Source organism: Chelmon rostratus, chromosome 14 (genome assembly GCF_017976325.1).
Source record: "Chelmon rostratus isolate fCheRos1 chromosome 14, fCheRos1.pri, whole genome shotgun sequence".
In the NCBI taxonomy this organism is placed as follows: domain Eukaryota; kingdom Metazoa; phylum Chordata; class Actinopteri; order Chaetodontiformes; family Chaetodontidae; genus Chelmon; species Chelmon rostratus.
In genome coordinates, this window is record NC_055671.1 from 11,664,238 (window position 1) to 11,683,205 (window position 18,968).

The 18,968-nt window shown below is 42.5% G+C and overlaps 1 protein-coding gene across 1 annotated transcript in view; it reads left to right on the top strand.

The window, feature by feature from the left end:
* The first annotated feature begins 288 nt into the window (after nt 1-288).
* The window catches only part of nrxn2a (neurexin 2a), an 89,748-nt gene continuing 71,068 nt past the window's right edge, over nt 289-18,968 (top strand). Inside the window, exons 1-5 of the mRNA XM_041951566.1 lie at nt 289-991; nt 2,126-2,146; nt 7,820-7,849; nt 8,091-8,102; nt 13,585-13,886. Of these exons, the coding sequence (XP_041807500.1) occupies nt 289-991; nt 2,126-2,146; nt 7,820-7,849; nt 8,091-8,102; nt 13,585-13,886 (1,068 nt within the window). The remainder of the gene's footprint in view (nt 992-2,125; nt 2,147-7,819; nt 7,850-8,090; nt 8,103-13,584; nt 13,887-18,968) is intronic.

An 18,968-nucleotide genomic window follows, 5' to 3' on the forward strand; every position in this document is an offset into this window, starting at 1 on the left:
TTCTCAGCCGATCCTAAGTAGATGCAAAGTGTTCTGCAATGTGCCTCATTTGCTCACTCTGTCACGTGTCACCTGTGGAGACATGGCAAAAAGAATAAAAGGGATAGGCAGCCAAGGCTAAAGAAACTCTGTTACTGCATGTGGGAGTTGCAGTCATATTTCTGCAAATTTTAGGGTGATTAAAAAAAAAAAGTGTAAACACTAGTTAACATTTCCTCCTCACAGCTCTGTTGGATTCATATGAATTAGAGACCACAGGGGGGCCTGTAGTTGTAGATAGGTACCATCATGGGCAGGTGTAAAGGCAAGGCTTCCTGGTTACTGTTGTTGGCTGGGTTGGTGCTAACAGGCATAGCTTTGGAATATGAGGGGGTACCTGGTCAGTGGACACGCTATGGCCAGTGGGATGCCAAAGCAACTGGTGAGCTCAGCTTTATCCTGAAAACCAACGTCAGCAAAGCCCTGGTGCTCTATCTGGATGATGGCGGGAACTGCGACTTCCTGGAGCTTCTGATTGCGGACGGGAGGCTCCAGATGCGCTTCACCATCCACTGTGCCGAACCGGCCTCCCTGCACACAGAGACGCGTATCAACGACCAGCGCTGGCACAGAGTCCTCCTCGCCCGTAATTACAGAGACACCAGGCTGGTGGTGGACAACGAGGAGAAAGTGGCCGAGGTGAAGTCCAAGAGAAAAGAGATGGTAGTGGCCAGTGACCTCTACGTAGGGGGAATCTCACCCGACGTGCGTCTCTCTGCCCTGACGTCCAGCACCGTGAAATATGAGCCACCGTTCCAGGGCTTTATAGCCAATTTGAAACTGGGGGAGGCACTACCTGTGCTGCTGGATGGTCAAGCTGTTCATAGTGATTTGGAGTATATATGTGCCACGCACTCCCCATGCAGCAACAAAGGCATGTGCTCCGTCAGCCAGGGAGAGGTCATCTGTGACTGTATCAACTCCAGCTACAGGGGAAGGTACTGCCACGAAGGTGAGATAAATATCATCCTTCTGTTTGTATTGCTTTTTTTCTGCCTGATTTTGGGACAGAGATACGTCATTTTATAGTTAAATGCATTGCTTTCTATGAATATTAAGGGAGTTTTTGAGCGCACGTTGTTGCTGTTGCATGTTGTTGCACTGTTTCCCAGCTACAGGATAATGCTAAAATGTAGTGTCACTGTATCACAAGCAGGGAAGAGTCACAAATTCAATGCAAAGCAGAGGCATTTCATCTAAAATCACTTAGTCTGCCAACATTAACCACTATTAGCAAATGTTTAATCAATTAAATGTGTAGTTCTTCATGATTTGATTGTCAAATTCTTTTGTATTTTTTGTAACTCTAATATACTTTGGCTACTGAAAATATTTGGCATCCTTAGCTTATAAATGGTTTGAAAATCTCTCATTAATATCCATTTCTAAGTGTATGGTCCCAAAACTGACCGAGATCCAGGGAATAATCAATAACGCCTACTTAAAAACAATCCAGGTCAAAGTATACTACAGCAGTGCTTAAAGGCTGCTCGGGTGTGTGAGTCCCGCTCTCTCTGCAGTATTTTTCACAAGTCATAGGAGATAACAGCTTCCTAATGTGACAGATGTTTGCATGTTTTCAACACCAGGACATTTCACAGGCTATCAAACAGATTTTCAGTGAGGACAGAGTTTGCCATTTTAAAGTGAGCTTTGAAACTCCTTTTCACTCTGCCAAAAGATGTCAGGTTTCACTCTTATAATAATACATTTTTGGCGCAGAAGCTCTGCAGCCTTCTTCCACAAGATCAGGGGGTCGTGGGAGGGGTGGGGGTGACCTTCCTGGCTGAAAAGACAAAGGATGGATCCTGGCATGGGTCCCTTCGTTTGAATAGTGGACTCACCACCTGCAAGCAATAACTTATTTTCATTGCATGCATTATAACAGCCTATTGCTGATCTGTGCACCATTATATTAACCACTAATGCAGTCTTTAATACAGCCTGCATGTTTTTTTGCCTTATTTCAAAGTAATACCATGATATTCAACATGCACAAACCAACAGTTGGAAGACATCAAATATTCACTGAACTATGACTATTGATGAGAGACCTAATATGTCTTTTCGCTTTATTCTCCTGCAGCTGTCCAGAAAGAAGTGGAAGGTAAGACAGTGCATCACGTAGTAAGCAGAACAATGCGCATAATTTGTTTGTTTGGTGATGATCTTATTTGCAAAGGCTATTGTCACAGCATCAGTGTGTGAGCGTGTGTTCGCCTATTATCAGGTTGTTATTGTCAGTTTGGACTGCAGTTCTGACATCCAACAAATTAAGCAGAAAGGAGATATACTATCACTGGTCACGAGGTCGATAAAGGAAAAAGCGCTTAATGTGCTGAATGCTCATTGTATATACAATCGGTGTGCGCAAGGTGACTGGAGGGGTCTGCAGAGTATGTGGGTGTTGAACAATATGGGGAGCATTCATATACTGCATCACAGAGAAAATGACTGTACAGAGATGCTTTGTTTTATTATTTATAACTTCTGTATTTTTCCCTCTCTCTGCAGTGCATTTTTTCCTCATCTAAACTACCGTTTAATGTTAAGGCTTACAGAGTCATTATGCCATTATATGCCATTATGCTCAAAGGTCAATATGTGGATTAAACCCAGACATGATGGCATAAATCCTCTGGCATAACATGACTGACTACTGAAGCCTCGACATTCATCAGATTGTGATATTATTTGAGCAATGATGTTTTTTCAGGTGCATTTGAATTATTTTCTTCTTAAGAGGGACAAATCTTCTTTGGCAGGAAACGAGGCATTTCTTTCATTATTGCCAACATTTGAACTGACCACAATCAAACGGGATTGGTTCCTAATGAGGTGCACATACTGAACGTGAAATGAAGATTGAAAGTGAGGAGGGGAGATTTGTTTAGTCGGCAACAGAGCGAGGCATCCATCTCCCCAGTAAGGACTGCTGGTTCTGGCGAAAGGGCAGCCAACAGGCTCCGGAGACCAGCGCAAGGTGCACTGAACCACTGCACATTATAAATCACTGTTACCGACTCAAAATGCACCGACCCATGTGCACCTGCTCTCCGAAATCCTGCCTCTGACACGTTTGGCGTTTGACAGCAGAATACACTGAAGGTTGCAGGATGTTATTGTCTTCATGTGTAGCGGCTGTGCAGAGTACAAGCAGGAAGATACGAGTGTAGAATGGCTTTCATGACAACACGCACAAAACATATTCAGTGACATCGGTATGCATTGTCTTTCATGCAATAATTTACTAAAGATGATTCATGCTGTGGTTTAGATTCTCGATGCCGTGTTTCCAGAAGCACAAAAGTCAGAGTTAGTTACTGTGGTATCTGATTGTATGCTTCAGCAATAGTTAATAGGTTTCATCTCAGCACTGTTTCCAAAAACGGGCATTAATCATTCTTAATAAGAGCAAAGATGGCATGGCTCTGCTCGCAGCAAAAAGCCAGGCGTTATTAAATGACAGGCTGCAAAGAGAGCACATCAGAATGTTTATTGGATTAAAGCTTGACATGGAGACAATCCCCGATGCAGAATGCATGAAAACAACAATGACAACAGCAAAATCACACTCACCAGATGCCTTTTTTCTGTCCTTCAAACAACTCCATGTGCTATTTGGCAGCAAGTCTTTGTTGTCCTCGACAGGAATAGACGAACGTATGCGTTAACTGAAGCCCCCCCTCTCCCCACCGCCGCCACCCCCAGAGATGGCAAAGATGGTAACCCATATGCTATATTTGGTTTTGGCTGTGGGTTTTAAGTGGTGCAGGAATTATCTTTATTTGTCTGAGGAAGCGCTTTAAGCCAGCGAAAACCTTTTTCACAGCAGGTGAGTCTTCTGACTTGTTCATCTACAGTATGCAGCACGTGGGCTCCCGTCGATGTGTGCGGACAAAGGCCATGGCGGGGCGTGCTCTAATGCCAAAAGAGTGCAGCGTCCTCTGATGCGTTGTGAGCAAAAAAAAAAAAAAAAGAAAGACAGCAGGTCTGTGAAGGAGAGATAAGGACAGCCACCTCACAAGGCAGACGCAGAACAGCGAGAAGCCTCTCAAACGTATAGGAAAACCTAACACGGCGCACAAATGTCAAGTGCAAACACACTGCCATTGTTTTGTTTTTTTCCCCTCCATATTTTTAAGTGTAAGCACACAGTAATGACACACTAAGAACTACAGGGTTGACAAAGCAGGCACAGAAATCTTGCAAAGTAAGGACACAGCTGGTCCTGGTGGGCTTGCATCTTTCAGCAGCAGTGACCTTGGTCTAATCCCTCATTACAACAGCCTCCATAACAGTGTACTTTTCACGGAAAAACAAATTTAGCAAATCCTAATCCTCATGCAATGGCTCTTTCTTCTTAGATGCACGCTAATTAATGTCACAATAATGACTGAGAGGTCCTTCAACATCTGCATTTGTCTTTTCACTCTATTTGTTTAACGAAAGTTACCTAGGTAGCAGCGTTTGCCTTGTTAGAAGCGTTTCCAGAAGTTCACACTGTCACAAGCAATTACGGAGGAATGAAATCAAGATGCTTTTTATTTTAGCAACACCACGGACATAAATTCTCGTTTTATTTATGGTATATTTGAGTGAACAACGATTCGACAACAACAAGATATTTGTAAAAGTTATTAAGAAAAACTTTTGCAAAAGTCAAATCGATCAAATCAGCGAAAAGAAAAAGAGGGCAGGAGAATGAACGCAGGAGGCTTAAAGGTCAACATCATGTCATGAGGAAACACGTTCCTGTTAATACACTGTATCAACACAGTGTCTGCAGGTCTGTGGTGGACTTTAATACATAGTGTGCTTCCTTTTTGAAGCAGCGTTTGTGCACAATAAAAACATTCTTCAGGTATAAAAAAAGGAATTTATATTGTGCTGGCATGGCAGCACTCTTCAAAATATTATTATTGTGTCTGTCACAGTTTTCTCTTGCTGTCTTTTGCCGGGTAAATCCACACTGAATCACACAGGGCTGGTTTCAAACCTCGAGCCAGTAGCGTGCAACTCGCTCGAAGGTTTGAAAACAAAGAGTGGATTTATAATGGATTTACTCAAGGTCAGTGATGTAGATGAGTGAAGCGCGTGCAGGCCCGGCAAACACAACACTAATAAATGACTGCTGTCCACAGTCCCTTATAGAGTGACATGATGAGGTGATCATTAACACATCACATCCACAAGGCAAATGTGCTAGTTTACAGAATCCAAACAGACGAGAACAGCAGTATATTCCTAAAAATACTGAAATATTCTTTTATAATGAGGCCAAGTCAAACAGATCCTAAAGCAGCATGCTAACATTTTAATGAAATGAGCTTCCATCGCCTGGTTGTACATTTTTGTTTGCCCTGAAACCCATCTGTTAAAGTTGCCTCTTGATTTAAAAATAGGAAGCTGGTAGATTACTGGTAGGAAGGGCGGTTTATTTTCATACGGGCTTTCCTTTCTAATGGGTTTCTCTCTATAGGTCCGGCCACTTATCTCTGCCTTTCCACACACTGAGATTTGGATATAAGGCTCAGCCAAGTAGGATGAGCATATTCAATGTGTGGCTGCCCCAACACAAGGACAGCAGCGACACCACTCCTCATCCGCTTTTCTTAACTCCTCGAGCGACAGCTAGTCAAAGATGACGGTGCTGGCTGAGGCGCTCGTTAAGTGCCGCCCACCCTCACCTGTTTTGGTCACAACCATCGGTCTCCGTTAGTCAGGGATGCATCAGTCAGACATGCAGGTCAGTCTTCCTCGTCCCACTGCTCGAAAAAAAAAACCTGAAGTGTGTGGAGTCATCATAGCTGTGGAGTCTTTGGCTCTGCTCTCCAGCTCCACAGAAATCACCAGGGTCAGACTGGGCATTCCCCACTTGATGAAGCGATGGCCTCTGGCTTTGTGACTGCTTCTTCTTATTAGTTGGATTATAGAAAAGCTACCCTTCCACCTCCTCACATGAAAGAAAGAACGAAATGGAAAGAGATTTAGCAGATATTCCTCGTGCTGTCTCAGCTGGCGCTGGCTCCCAGCCTGATGCTGCTGGGTGTGTCTTTGTCACTGTTAATGATAAACAAGCCTCCCTTTTAGCCCCTCGGTGCTACTGCCATGTCGTAGATGCGCCTTCTCTTTTATAGCGTGAGGATGGGCCGAACATACAGACGCCAGAAGATCTCAGCCCAGTCTGGTGAGAATGAGATCACCCGAGGGGTGATGAATGGAAGGGGAGGTAACACTGTTTATGCCTTGTGTACACATACGTTGGCTCGTCATGTGGGACGCACAGCCGCAGCGGGGGTGCACACAGCAGCTCTTTGTCTGCTGTGTAGACAGGGTTGTGGCTGAATCCTGTCTAAGCAGAGGCTCAGTCACTGGCCTGTGCAATGACACTCTGTATCAAAAGCCTACGTGTTGGCAGGCAAGGACCATCCCAGGGGTAATCATGTCCATTCCACACCAAGAGTTGCAGCATGAACAGCTTTGTTCAGCGGAACATGTGCAGGAGATTTGCGCAACGGCAACCTGCCCCTCCATAAGATTTGAGCTAATGACAGAACTGGGACTTGAACAGGGACCGCTATATGAGTCTTAGAGTGCCGATGCTGTTTGCATTGGGGGCGTTGCGTGGGCTCATCTGCACATCGGAGGTGTTTGCGTCGCGTCATTCCCTTCTCCTTTTTGGCATGGGGAGCAGGCGAGGTATGCCATACGATTTCTGGCTGACCTATCGCGATGTTCATCTGAGTCTCTCTGTGTCTGAGCTGAGCGGGACATGAGAGCGCTAGGCAGAGGCTGGTGATGCACACGAAATGAAGTCAAATTTGGCTTCAGTCGCCGCAGTGTGTGCAGTCCGTCCAGCTGGACTTTTAGACACGTCACCAGCAACTGCTCAGCAATATGTGAGTGATAAGGTTGCAGCATATTTCCAGTTTGCTTCCTTGTGTTCCCAGTATGAGAGAGTATTCCAATGCTGTAGTGCTGTGTTACCTTGAAGCACACTGTCCGTCTTATTTGTGTAAGAGCCTGCTTTATGATGAGCTTTAACGCAGCGCAGCATCAGGTCGCAGCTCCAGTCTTCTTCTTTTTTTTTTTGTCTCACTTTTTCTTTTCAGAATTAAAAGGTTAGGCGTGTCAGATCATTAGCGGCTGACCTGTTACGTGACGGTTGTTCTGCCAGTGTTCGACCCCTGAAACTTATTGAGCTCCACTGGATGAAAGTGAGTGATGGTTTGTGGAGATTTAGCGGATAAGGAATGGTGTCACTTCTGCCCTTTTATAAAATGCTGCCACGTAGAAGGTTTAATAGGCTCGTCTGGTTTTACCACTTACATGCAAATATCAGTGCATACAGATGAGCGGCTCGGCCTATACAGCCCTGTTTGAGATCAAAGAACTCCACGAGTGCATTTTTACGTCAGGTGTTTGCGATATAAAGCAGGATTTATGTATATCTGATACATCTCGAACGCTGTCTGCATCAAGTAAACATACAGTATGTGTTCCATTTAGAAAAAAGCATCTGTGTGAGCAACTGCCTATGAGGGTTGCACCAATCAAGATGTTTTTTTCTTTCCTTGCCTTCCCTCTCCTCCCTTGAGATGTTTGTCTGTTTTTAGTTTGATTTCCCCTTTCTATTTGTTTTGAACTTTGACATCCGTACCTTCCCCAGGATGTCTGTCACAAACTGCAGTCCAACATTGTGACAATGCTTTTGTTCTCCCAAACCTCTTTATGAACTTCCTGTTTTCGTATCCTTTTTTCTGTTCTTTCCCTCAAGGTCTGGCGCACCTGATGTTAAACCGCCAAGGTATGGGGTCTATTGGTTTGCTTTTCCTTCCCAGCCACCTGATCACAACATTTCCCCTTCCCCTGAAATCATTTTAGTTAACTGTGCTGCACTAATATTTCCTCTCCTCTTTTTTCATATACTTGCCTATTCGTTTTTGCTTCCTGTCATGTTATGCTCACTACTCACTCAATTCTTGTCCGTCAAACCCTTGTCCTGACCACTGACTGAGCTACTGGAACATCACCTTTGACCTCTGCAGTTTTTCGCCAAGGTAATGCATCTATGCTCATAGCATCTCTTCGGTTTGGTTTCATGGTGTTTTCAAAGGAAATCAACAGGTGTCAGTGACAAAGAATAAAATGATCTCATGCCAAGGGTGTCTTTCAGGGCCGCACAGAAGTTTCTTGACCTGTTAAAATAATCAGGAGGAAGCACAAACATACTGTATTATCTGAGGAATTGCTCTTGCATCTTTTTTTCTCGAGGCTGTTGGAAAGAATTTTGATTTTCACACAGTTACAAGATAGTTCTGATTTCTCAAATGTGTGATCATTGGGTTGCTTATGATCACTCATCAGTGGGTTGCAAATAACATTCCCATCAAATGATTTCAGCAGCCCTAATGTGTTGAATATTCATATAAGTGCACATTCAAAGAAATAGATTTCGAACTAGTGACGGGGGAGATATTTTTGCATAGGAGGATTTTGCCAGTAAGAAATTAAGTGAGGGAGGGATTCTATTGTGCTGTCCTGTTCTTTCTTGTTCAGAACGAATATATATATATATATATATATATATATATATATATATAATGCACACAAGGTCAGGATACACCGTTCTGCACACTCTTTGAACTGATTTGAACTCAAATGCTGACTAATAACTGAATTATATTAAAGCTACAGTACTGTGAAGTAAAACCTTGGAAGAAAAACATTAGGTAAGACATTAAAAGGGCATTTTGACTACAGTATGGGTGGCACTGACCTACATGAAGCCTGCTGTATTTATGCTTTGTGTTTTCTGCCACGTGTTGTGGGATTCAGATGAAAGTCCCCATCCTGTCTCCATGGCAATCAGTGTTGTCTCTAAACATAGAGATTTGGCTTTAATGACCCACGCTGACAGTACAATACACTGCTCAAGGCCTCATTTTCCTTATCAGCAAAATGTTGCTTAGACTATAATCTCCAGATAAAATATCTTTTTGGTTGAATTTTGACAAAATAAATACCTGAAATTTTTTTTTTTTTTTTTTTTTTTTTTTTAATTACTGATTTGACCAAAAAGCTTACTTGTTTGGTATCATCCTGTGTTAATGACTTTTGTTTTTCTTTTTTTTTCCCAGTTTCATAGAAACTCCATTCATTCATAGCAAATTCTGTTTTTAAATTTCAACCCAATCAATGCTGAAAAGTGCATTTATGTAATTGCTCATTATAAATACTCTCCAGGAATAGCTTTGTGTGCCATCTTTGTTCACTCCGTGGAACACAAATCGGTGAAGATGGAAAAAAAAAGAGTGTGTGGTAGTGCGCTGGGTGTTCTGATATACATTTTCTGGCGTAGAACTGATAAAACTAATATTGAGGTCATTTACAGTACATGAAAAGGCTTAAGTGAATACTTCACAGCATGATAACGGCAGTTTTTCAGCCACTATAAATGGCGCAGCTTGAGGCCGTACATGAGTGTGACGTTGTAGATTACGGTCTGGATTCTTTGGCTTCTCGCTTTAGGACAAACTTGTTCATGTACAGAAGTAGTAATCAGTCTTTAAAAAGACAATTTAAGCTCCACATTTAATTGATGGGTATGCTGACAGAACAATGCAGTTGGATATACTGTATGCTGCGACTGCTTCAGCAATGATTAACATTGTCTGCTGTGCTAGAAGTATGCTGTTAAATCAAATATTTACTAAGTTGTATAGAAGTGCGTCCTATAGGCCAACCGCGATGTGATCCGTTGTGAAAGGAAGTCTAAATGTAATTGCTTCATTTTATGAATCAATACGACAAAGTAGTTGGTAACTGACTGCGATGAAGATTTACAGAAATAAGCCTCCGGGCAATACTCAGGCGTAGCACAGCTATATAATTAGCAACAAAGTAATGTACATCTGAGTTCATGGGGTATACATGAGACATCAAAGTTTTATTCAGCCATTTAATGTTTCTTTAAACATTTGTCGTTAACTTCAACAATATTCCAGCTTTAGCCTGAGGGGATATTAAATAGAGCAGTCTGGTTTGATGTGTATTTATTTTGCCACACATCATTTCAAATTAAATATACTTCTTGGTTGTCACTCTCTGGGAAGAGTCCCAGAGAGTGGCTGCTTGTGTGTGTGTCCTATGTGTACACACAGATATACAGTAAATTATGAGATTATTCAGGCACAGGTGTGGCTGATGGAATGCCTAGAGTGCTTATGCACATCCCTGCCTCCAGACCGGAGTTAAACTGCTGCCCAGGCTATGCACATGCCCGCACCGCCTGACAACTGACTCCCCCGCCCCTGAACAGGAGTCCAAGTCAGCAGTTGCCATCTGTGCCCCGGGCTCCTGGACCACTTTGAAATTAATCAGCTGTAAAGTTTAATATTAATGAGCGATCCACATGTTGGTATTTTCCACGTTGGTGCAGCCACTGCAGCATAGTGTAATTGTAACAGAGACTGGACCAGGTGGGCTAATAGGAAGTAGGAGCAGATAATGTCTTCCCACCTGATGGCAAGACCCTCTTACATTACAGTGTTTGATGTGCATCATGCTGTGACAGCTAGCAGCATGATTTATAGCTCTGGGCCGTACCTATACGGATAATCCTTTTTGGACCTGAGTATAGGGGCTCTTGCTATTTTAAAGCTAACTTGTCCAATGTTCAAGTGGCGCCCAAAATCCTGGAGCTCCCTCCATATTTTGAAGGTGTGCACTTCATTGAATTGGCCAAGAGCAGCCCGTGAAGGACTCACTAGTGTTTTTACCCTGAGTTTAGAGGGAACTTTTATGGTCTGAAACCATCGGGTGCAAAGAAATAGGATATTGGATGATGTATAGTGAGACAGAGTGAGAGAGAGAGGAAGCTGTAGCATAAAGCAGCAAGATGTGGCAATCAGAAGCGAAGCGGGAGAGACGTGAAGAGCATGTTGTTGCTGCCGTTAGATTCTGCTGAGCCTGCTTTTTCTTCTCATATAGGTGTTTGCTGCAATTGTCTTATAGCTGCAACCAAGGTAGAAGCTGCAACATGCATAGAGTGTTAAACTGCTCCCACAGCATCTCTCGTGGCATTACCACAGAGTCGGTGTCAGTCTGTCTGGTGTCAGAGCAAACGCAACCTTTTGCACAAGCCGGTAAACGCTGTTGCTGCAGACAATGGGCAACATCCTTGGCGATCAGGAAAGCAGAGGTCTCAAAGACCTTCAAGAGGGCTTCAGGGTAGTCCGCTAGTGACTTTGTCTTCAATGTATAACGGTGGTAAATCCTCTTCCCACATGGACTTATTTTGTGTGAGGAAACCTTTTTAGATATTAGATGAAATGGTAGCTGTGCCTGCAAGGGTCCATCAGCTCAACACATACGCACTCGTGTTCTGCTAAATTAGACTACTACACCTCGGGTGTCCCGCCACCAGTTTTTCCTCAACCACACTGAGTTGCCTTCAGTGTGCATTATGTTGGCTCTGCACCTGCACTTAGGGTTGCATTTCACCTACAACATCAATCAAATGCCGAACTTCGCATTTAGGCTCAACAGCAATAGCCTAATGAGTTGCTGTCTGCTCAGTCGTTGAGTAACTACACTGTTCAAACAATAGAGACTAATGGGACCGCTGCTCCTGCCGGCTTAAATTGGCCCCGGAGTTCAGAAGCCGACATCTACTGTACAAGCAAACATAGGCTTAAGGGACAGCTTATCCTTCTACCTTGAAACAGCTTGCTCAGTAGTTTTGAGGCTGTAACTTACAAACAAGCAAAGGAATGGGTGTGTGTATCGGCCTGAAACAGTCCATTCATGAGTTCAAGAACTGTGGTACGCCATAGTAAACATTACCTCTGTGGGTCAACGCTAAAGAACAGTTACACGCCAACAGTTACAACCCTGTGTGAAGTGGGAAGGGAAATTAGTACAGCGTATTTCATTATTCAGTATTTATTTATTCAGTATACAATCAGGCAAATCCAGCAGGACTAGTCTGCAAAATCAAAATGCAACATTTAACACGTATGACCTTTGTGGCGTCTAGCTCTGATTCAAGAGTTTGCACATGTCTTACTTGCTTCTATATAGGTCTGATTTTCTAAATTCATATTGCTATTTGTAATCAGTATTGTACATGTTTTCATGTGAGTATGGTGTCTATCTATCTATCTATCTATCTATCTATCTATCTATCTATCTATCTATCTATCTATCTATCTCTAGTATTGGTTTTTAGATATTTATTTAAAATCCTGTCATTTTGTAAGTTATAATTCAGCTTACATTGACAACAGCTGTCAAAACCCCAAACAAATCAAAAAGCCTCATCTTGTGTGTAATCAGTAGTAGCCTCATTGCTGAATGAATGAACTCTAATAACAAAAACGATTTTGTGTTACATTTAGAGATGTTTGACACCGGAGGTGCTACACTGATAGGGATCTTAGTGCAGCTTGTGAAAAGTTAGGTTGCCAGCAGTGCCATATTCCAAGAAACGAAGAAACAGACAGAAACCAGCAGCTTCCTTCTGCTCTGGTTAAACCTGAAAAGTGCTTTTACTGGAACAGTCGGGGAAATTGTCTGAGCAATCAAATTTTACTGTACGTATACTCACTGGAAGTTCTGTGGGTGTAATTAGATGTTTAGCCAATCCTGATTCATTCATATTGGCATTTTTCAAATGTCAGTGCTGAATAAAGGCTAAGGCATTGTTCTGTGCTTGTCCTATTGTCAACAAATCAGCAAAATCAACAAAGTATCTCAATACTTAACGACAACCCTATCTTGTTTGTTGCTCTCATCTCTGAGCCAATTTTTCCAGCTGAAGATGTACATCTTTCAAAAGAGATCACAAATATATACAGTATATATTTTTAAAGAGGCCAAATAAACAGCTGCGCGCTGTAGTTTTTAGCAATGTTCACTCAGATAGGAGTAAATTGTGCATTGGTTGGGGACTGTTCTCAGCTGCAGATTTGGTGTGCTAGTCAGTATTTGCAGCACAAGGACGCTGTATGTGGCATCGACTCAAAGTGACTCAAAGTGCCCGTGTTTATCCTAATGAAGGATCATGGCAGCCGGAGTAACACTGTGGCTCTCTGATGTGTCTTTATGGAGGCCTGTGAAACAGAGGAATATCAGGCTTTGGCAACACAGACAACACTTGTTCTAGGGATCAGTTTATTGCTGGTTTTGGTCTTTTTATGGCATTTCTTGACAATAAGAAAAATCCAGAGCATCGCCAGACTTATCCTTTAGTGTGCAAACAACACGCAGGAACATGTGATCTCCCATTGAGTGCATGTGTCCATCAGACTGTACAGTGATTTTGTAGCATATGTGAGTAGTTCCACAGATATTTACATGGTCCGTTCAAGTTAGTTTTGGTGATAGGAAAATGTTTGTCAAATGATGCTTTATTGTACATTTTCTGCTCATTTTAGTCTCAACATGTCACTGCAGCAGTGAATATACAGTACAGTGCTGAAGATAAATCAAACGTAATGACTGGAAGAATTATCTAAGATGTTTCTCCTCCCCTCTCAGGGCAGGAGGAGTCAGTGGCCACCTTCAAAGGCAATGAGTTCTTCAGCTACAACCTGTCCCAGACTCCCATTCAGAGCAGTTTGGATGAGATCACGCTGTCCTTCCGCACCATGCAGAGGAACGGCCTGCTGCTTCACACGGGGAGGTCAGCTGACTATGTTAACCTGTCCCTGAGGAACGGAGCTCTGTGGCTGGTCATCAACCTGGGCTCCGGTGCCTTCGAGGCCCTGGTGGAGCCGGCCAGTGGGAAGTTCAACGACCACGCCTGGCACGATGTTCGAGTGACCCGCAACCTCCGCCAGGTGTGTGTGTGTGCATCAGCTCCCTGTGAATGAGTCGGTCTTATTGAGCCTGTCGTCGTGCATGTCGTACTGTCAGTAAGTGGCAGGCAGAAAGCATCTAAAATCAAAAGAGAAACCAATCACTGTATTCAGTATAGTCACTTTATACTGTCACTGAAAGTGTATCTTTCAGGTAACCTTATTTAATTACATAGTTATCTTCAAGATTTGGATCAAATTCTTATGAGGTCCAGGTAATACCAGCTCTAAGCCAACAGGGTTTAGGTACTATACTCCACTTTAAGCATAAACACTTACAAATATTGTGTTTCTGTTGAATGTTTAATTTTTATGCTCTGCCGGCTGTCACATTTTCAAGGTTTTGATAGATTTTACAACCTCATATTAGGTCATTTAGCTCTTTGTCATGAAACAGATTGCTTCGGTGGAAAACTCTGAGTCCTTTTATGATCACTCAACTTGCGTTTTTCTCTGCCCCTACAAGATTGCTGTGAAAGTCTTTTTACCTTATTGACTCATGCAGCAGTATCCATCATATTCATGTATCCTGCAGTATAGAAGAAATCTTTGGAGCCTGGGGTCTTTTTTCCACCTTCACTGAGCAATAATTGTCATGCAGGTTTTCAAATTCTGACGGACTCCACACATTTTTGTGGCCGCAGCCTCTGATGCAAGTTTGCAGCAGTATCAGAGAGGTCATGCGGAGCGGAGCTTTTACATAATGAATGCAGCCATTGCATGTGTCCGATATTGTACTGCTGTACCTACTGTACTGTGCCCCAGCCAAGTACAACCCGGCCCTAAGGTTTCATATTCATTAGTTTTGTCCACTGGACAAAGCACAGTGCTGAATTCCCAAACTAATTTACAGGCTGCCAGGATGTGTCTGTTCCATTAAATGTTACCCTGCTGGCACTCTTCTTTGGCTGCAGTCATTCTACAATTAGTCCCATCACACAGTACCTTTAAGCTCCACTAATCATTGTTTTTATATTAGCACTGAGTAAATGTGCAGTGTAAAAAGTGTAATGTGAAAGGGGGTTGACTGCAGCGATAATACCACAGATAATGACCCATTCGTTTTAAAAGCTTGTAGAATTTAGCTAAACACAACACCAAATGCTAATTTTGCTTTTTTGGTGTGTAAACCATTGTTTGCTAACACTTGAGCTATAACAACAAGGCAGCTTGTAGTGAGGTTCTGTCCTGTCCAGTAGCTGAGAAGATTCCTGCAACTTCAAACCTGCAGTAACAGATATTTCTGGCCACCTGGGGGCAGCTGAAAGAAGCTGTGAACACACACATATCATCACCTGTCAAGGTGAAATGGCGAACTTTACTTTACTGTACTGTACTACAGTCACTCTCTTATAGCTCTGTTTTTTGGTCTTTACCAACTCCCAAGAAAAATATCTGGCTTTCCAGCTGCTAGATGCACCACTGTTGCCAGGTTCCATCCATACTGTAATGGAATAATACAGTAGGGGTTGATAATTGAGATAATCAGATCAGGTGCCATTATGCCACTGCAGAAGAAGAGGGCGACAACGAGAAGACGTAATTAAAAGAGCACCAGTCGAACCTCAAATGGTGAAACAAAATGTAGAAAACATGATGGAAATAAGCCATTTACTGTATGTTTGTTTCATGCATTAATCGCTGCACACAGACCTGATGTGATAACTGTGTACCACTTGATGCTGAGCTCCTAGTGTACTCTTGGTTTTTAGAGCTTTTCAGAGCACTTTGCCCATGTCATGTGAAAAATATGCTAATATCTGCCAACCTATTCCTCTGGCACCTTCATCAAATACACCTGATGAAGCCAGTGTTTAATATCATACAGTAGCTGTGCTTAGTATATATTTATGGAGCATTAACTTGTGCTCTTGACACATTTAGAAGTGTGTACAATATGCTAATAATAGGCTGACAAATTGTACCAACTCACGCAGAGCTCCTGTGAGCTGAGGTGCAATGTAATATTCTTACCTTAGAAGAGCATTTAAAAAATCTGCAGGGAACAAGTCACACCGCTGAGTCCGACTGGAACCCTGTGGATCATTTCTAGCACAGCTCTGAAACCTTAAGGAAATTGGGCTTCTGAAGGTGAAAGGAGTCCAAGCATTTTTGGGCCAAATAAAGTCATCGCTTTGTAAATTTACCCCAACCATAACTAAACTAAACATGCTTCTCTCCACTGAGCTTTGCCACATGAATTGCATTTAAATGTTCCATTCCTTTGCTAAAGTGGGACTCATTTTGCATCTATAGTAACTCTCTCCTCATCACCAATATATTCCAAACCTGTCACATTAACCCGCGTATAAAGTTGCATCCTCCTCCACATCTATTTCCTTACCCCGGCTTCCCGAGGAGCAGCAATCCAATGCTTACAATGTCACTTATGCTTTCAGCCATGCATTTGATCCCTGTGTAAATTGCTTTCCCCTCAGATAAGTTACCTCCCTGACATGTAGATACGGAGAACTGTAACTCCCAAGAGAGTGCTGGTGGAAGCATTTTATTAGATCCGGTGGCACTTTTCAGGCTAGAATTCTTCCTATTACTATCTCCCCCTGCATCTGTCTTTGCTTTGACTGTTGTGAGTAAACTGATTGTTGTTTATTCTCCCTCCTTTTCTGACCCTTATAAATGCTGCATCCACCTATTCTTGGGCTGGCCAGCGCTCGCTACCATGCACACGCATGATCCGCTGTTTTTCCTTCTTAACACTGCACTCAATTCTCAGTGTAATACTGGAGCTCCGCTAATTAACGATGTTTTTACCTATTTCAATAATTGCCTTTCCACGCAGTCAACCCTCACCTCTGATTTTCAAATGCCAGTAAAGTATCTATCTGGGGATATGGTGTAATACCCATTATTAGAAATTGGTCTGTGTTTCCAGACGCTGTGGAGTGAAAGGGAAAGCAGCATCAATCAGTTTCCAGACATGAAAGCACTTTGGTTTTCTGAAGTTTCTTGATGGGCAGTATCAACAACCCACAGTCAAGCCCTGCCATTGTCCACTTTCTAAGCCAAAGATACCGAAGGCTTCACCGCCAGATAGACAGAAATCAATATGTGCCAGTAGCAGAGAACGGTGATGCGGGACCTCGTTTTAGAGACCCAACACCTGAACATACCGTGTCAGGTCATTCTTTTGTCTCTTATCCTTTTGCTTTCAGCATACCAGTGATTTTACAAAACAGACACCACAGCTAAATTCACAAGATACACTGAGCTTTTAAAAATCCAATCACTTGATCATAGCTCCCACATTTTAAATGATCCTTTTTGTGTATGCCTCCTGAGACCTGGCATGGTGATTACGATCAATTTGTTCTGAATGAACTTTGCTTCTTCTTATCTGCTTAAGTCAAGGTCTGTTGGATCTGGTGGTGGCGGCAGTGTAGTGTAGCTGTTATCCCTACTTGTGTCCAGATATGCAGCTCAGTGTTTATTTGTCAACCTTCTCTTTTAATAGAAATCCTCCTGTCCTTATCTGTAATGCCTAGTCTTCCCATAACATGTTATATTTCAAGTGCTTACATGCTAATTTTTCTCTGTGGTATTTCAAAGTAAACATTATAAATATGTTATAAATCAATTAATTATTAAACATGTTTACACTATAGAATAATTACATTGTATAGTTATGGTACAACTGAGAGAGCTGTCTCTTATAGGAATTGGCCTGAAACCTATTAGTTTAAATTATGAACATGCCTGTCATATTTCTTTTTTTACCTTAAATGCAATTTATCACAGGCTGCACAATTAAAGACCTATTACAACCCTTATTCCAAAAACTTGCTGTGCAAAGCATCAAAACAGAATGGAAAGATTTGCGAATCCTTTTCGCCCTGCATTCAACTGAATACATACAAACACAATACATGTAATGCTCAAACTGATAACCCATTGACATACACTCTGAATCTAATGGCAGCAACACATTTGAAACGAGTTTGGACAGGAGCAACAACAGACTGGGTAAGCTGTGGAACGCTCCAAAAACACCTGATCATTCACAGGTAAACAGGTTGATTGGTAACAGGTGATAGTATCATGATTGGGTATGAAAGGAGCATCCTGGAAAGGCTCAGTCACGACTTTGTGAACACCTGTGGGGGCAAAGAGTCAAACACTTTGAGAGCAACATTTCTCAACATAGAGTTGCAGGGAATTCAGGGAATTCACTGTCTGCAATCCATAATATCAAAAGATTCAAAGAATCCACAGAAATCTCTGCACATAACAGGCAAAAATGAAAACCAGCAGTGAATGCCCGTGACATTCGATCCCTCGGCAGCTCTGCATTAAACCAACATGACTGTATAAAGGATGTTGTTACATGGGCTCGGGAACACTTCAGAAAACCATTGCTGGCAAAGTCAGTTCGGCGCTGCATCTACAAATGCAAGTTAAGACTCTACCATGCAAAGAGAAAACCATCTATCAACAACATCCAGAGACGCTGCCGCTCTGTCTGAGCCTGAGCTCATCTGAGATGGACTGAAGAGAGAGAGAGGGAGAGAGAGAGAGAGAGAGAGAGGGAGGGAGAGAGAGAGAGGAAAACTGTGCTGTGGTCTAAAAGCAAAAGTGATGTAACACAGCAGTAAACATGCCCCTGTCCCAGCTTTTTTGGAATGTGTTGCCGACATCAAATTCAGAATCTGTGTTTATTTACAAAAAACAATAGAGCTGCAGGATTTGCAAATCATTGCATCCTGTTATTCCATCTGTCTTACGCAGCGTCCCGACTTCTTTGGGATTTGGAGTTGTAGCTTTTCATTCTATATTTTCCTGAAAATTGAAAACCTTTCACCCACAGAGAGATCCTAATTGTTTTCACTTCCGCAAAGTGGGAGCTGTTACGTCTGTGCAAGCTTGCATGTTAACTGTAGGCTTATTGTCATGGCAACAGGCATCTAATTTTTTTTTCTCCTATAGCCCTGTTCAGTAATTCATTTCCTTTGTCTCTGTGTACTGATGAAACCGATATGAGAATAATCTTGTTTTGTTGCTGCCAATATACAAGTCGCACAGCTTCCTATCTTCATATCTTTAATCTCA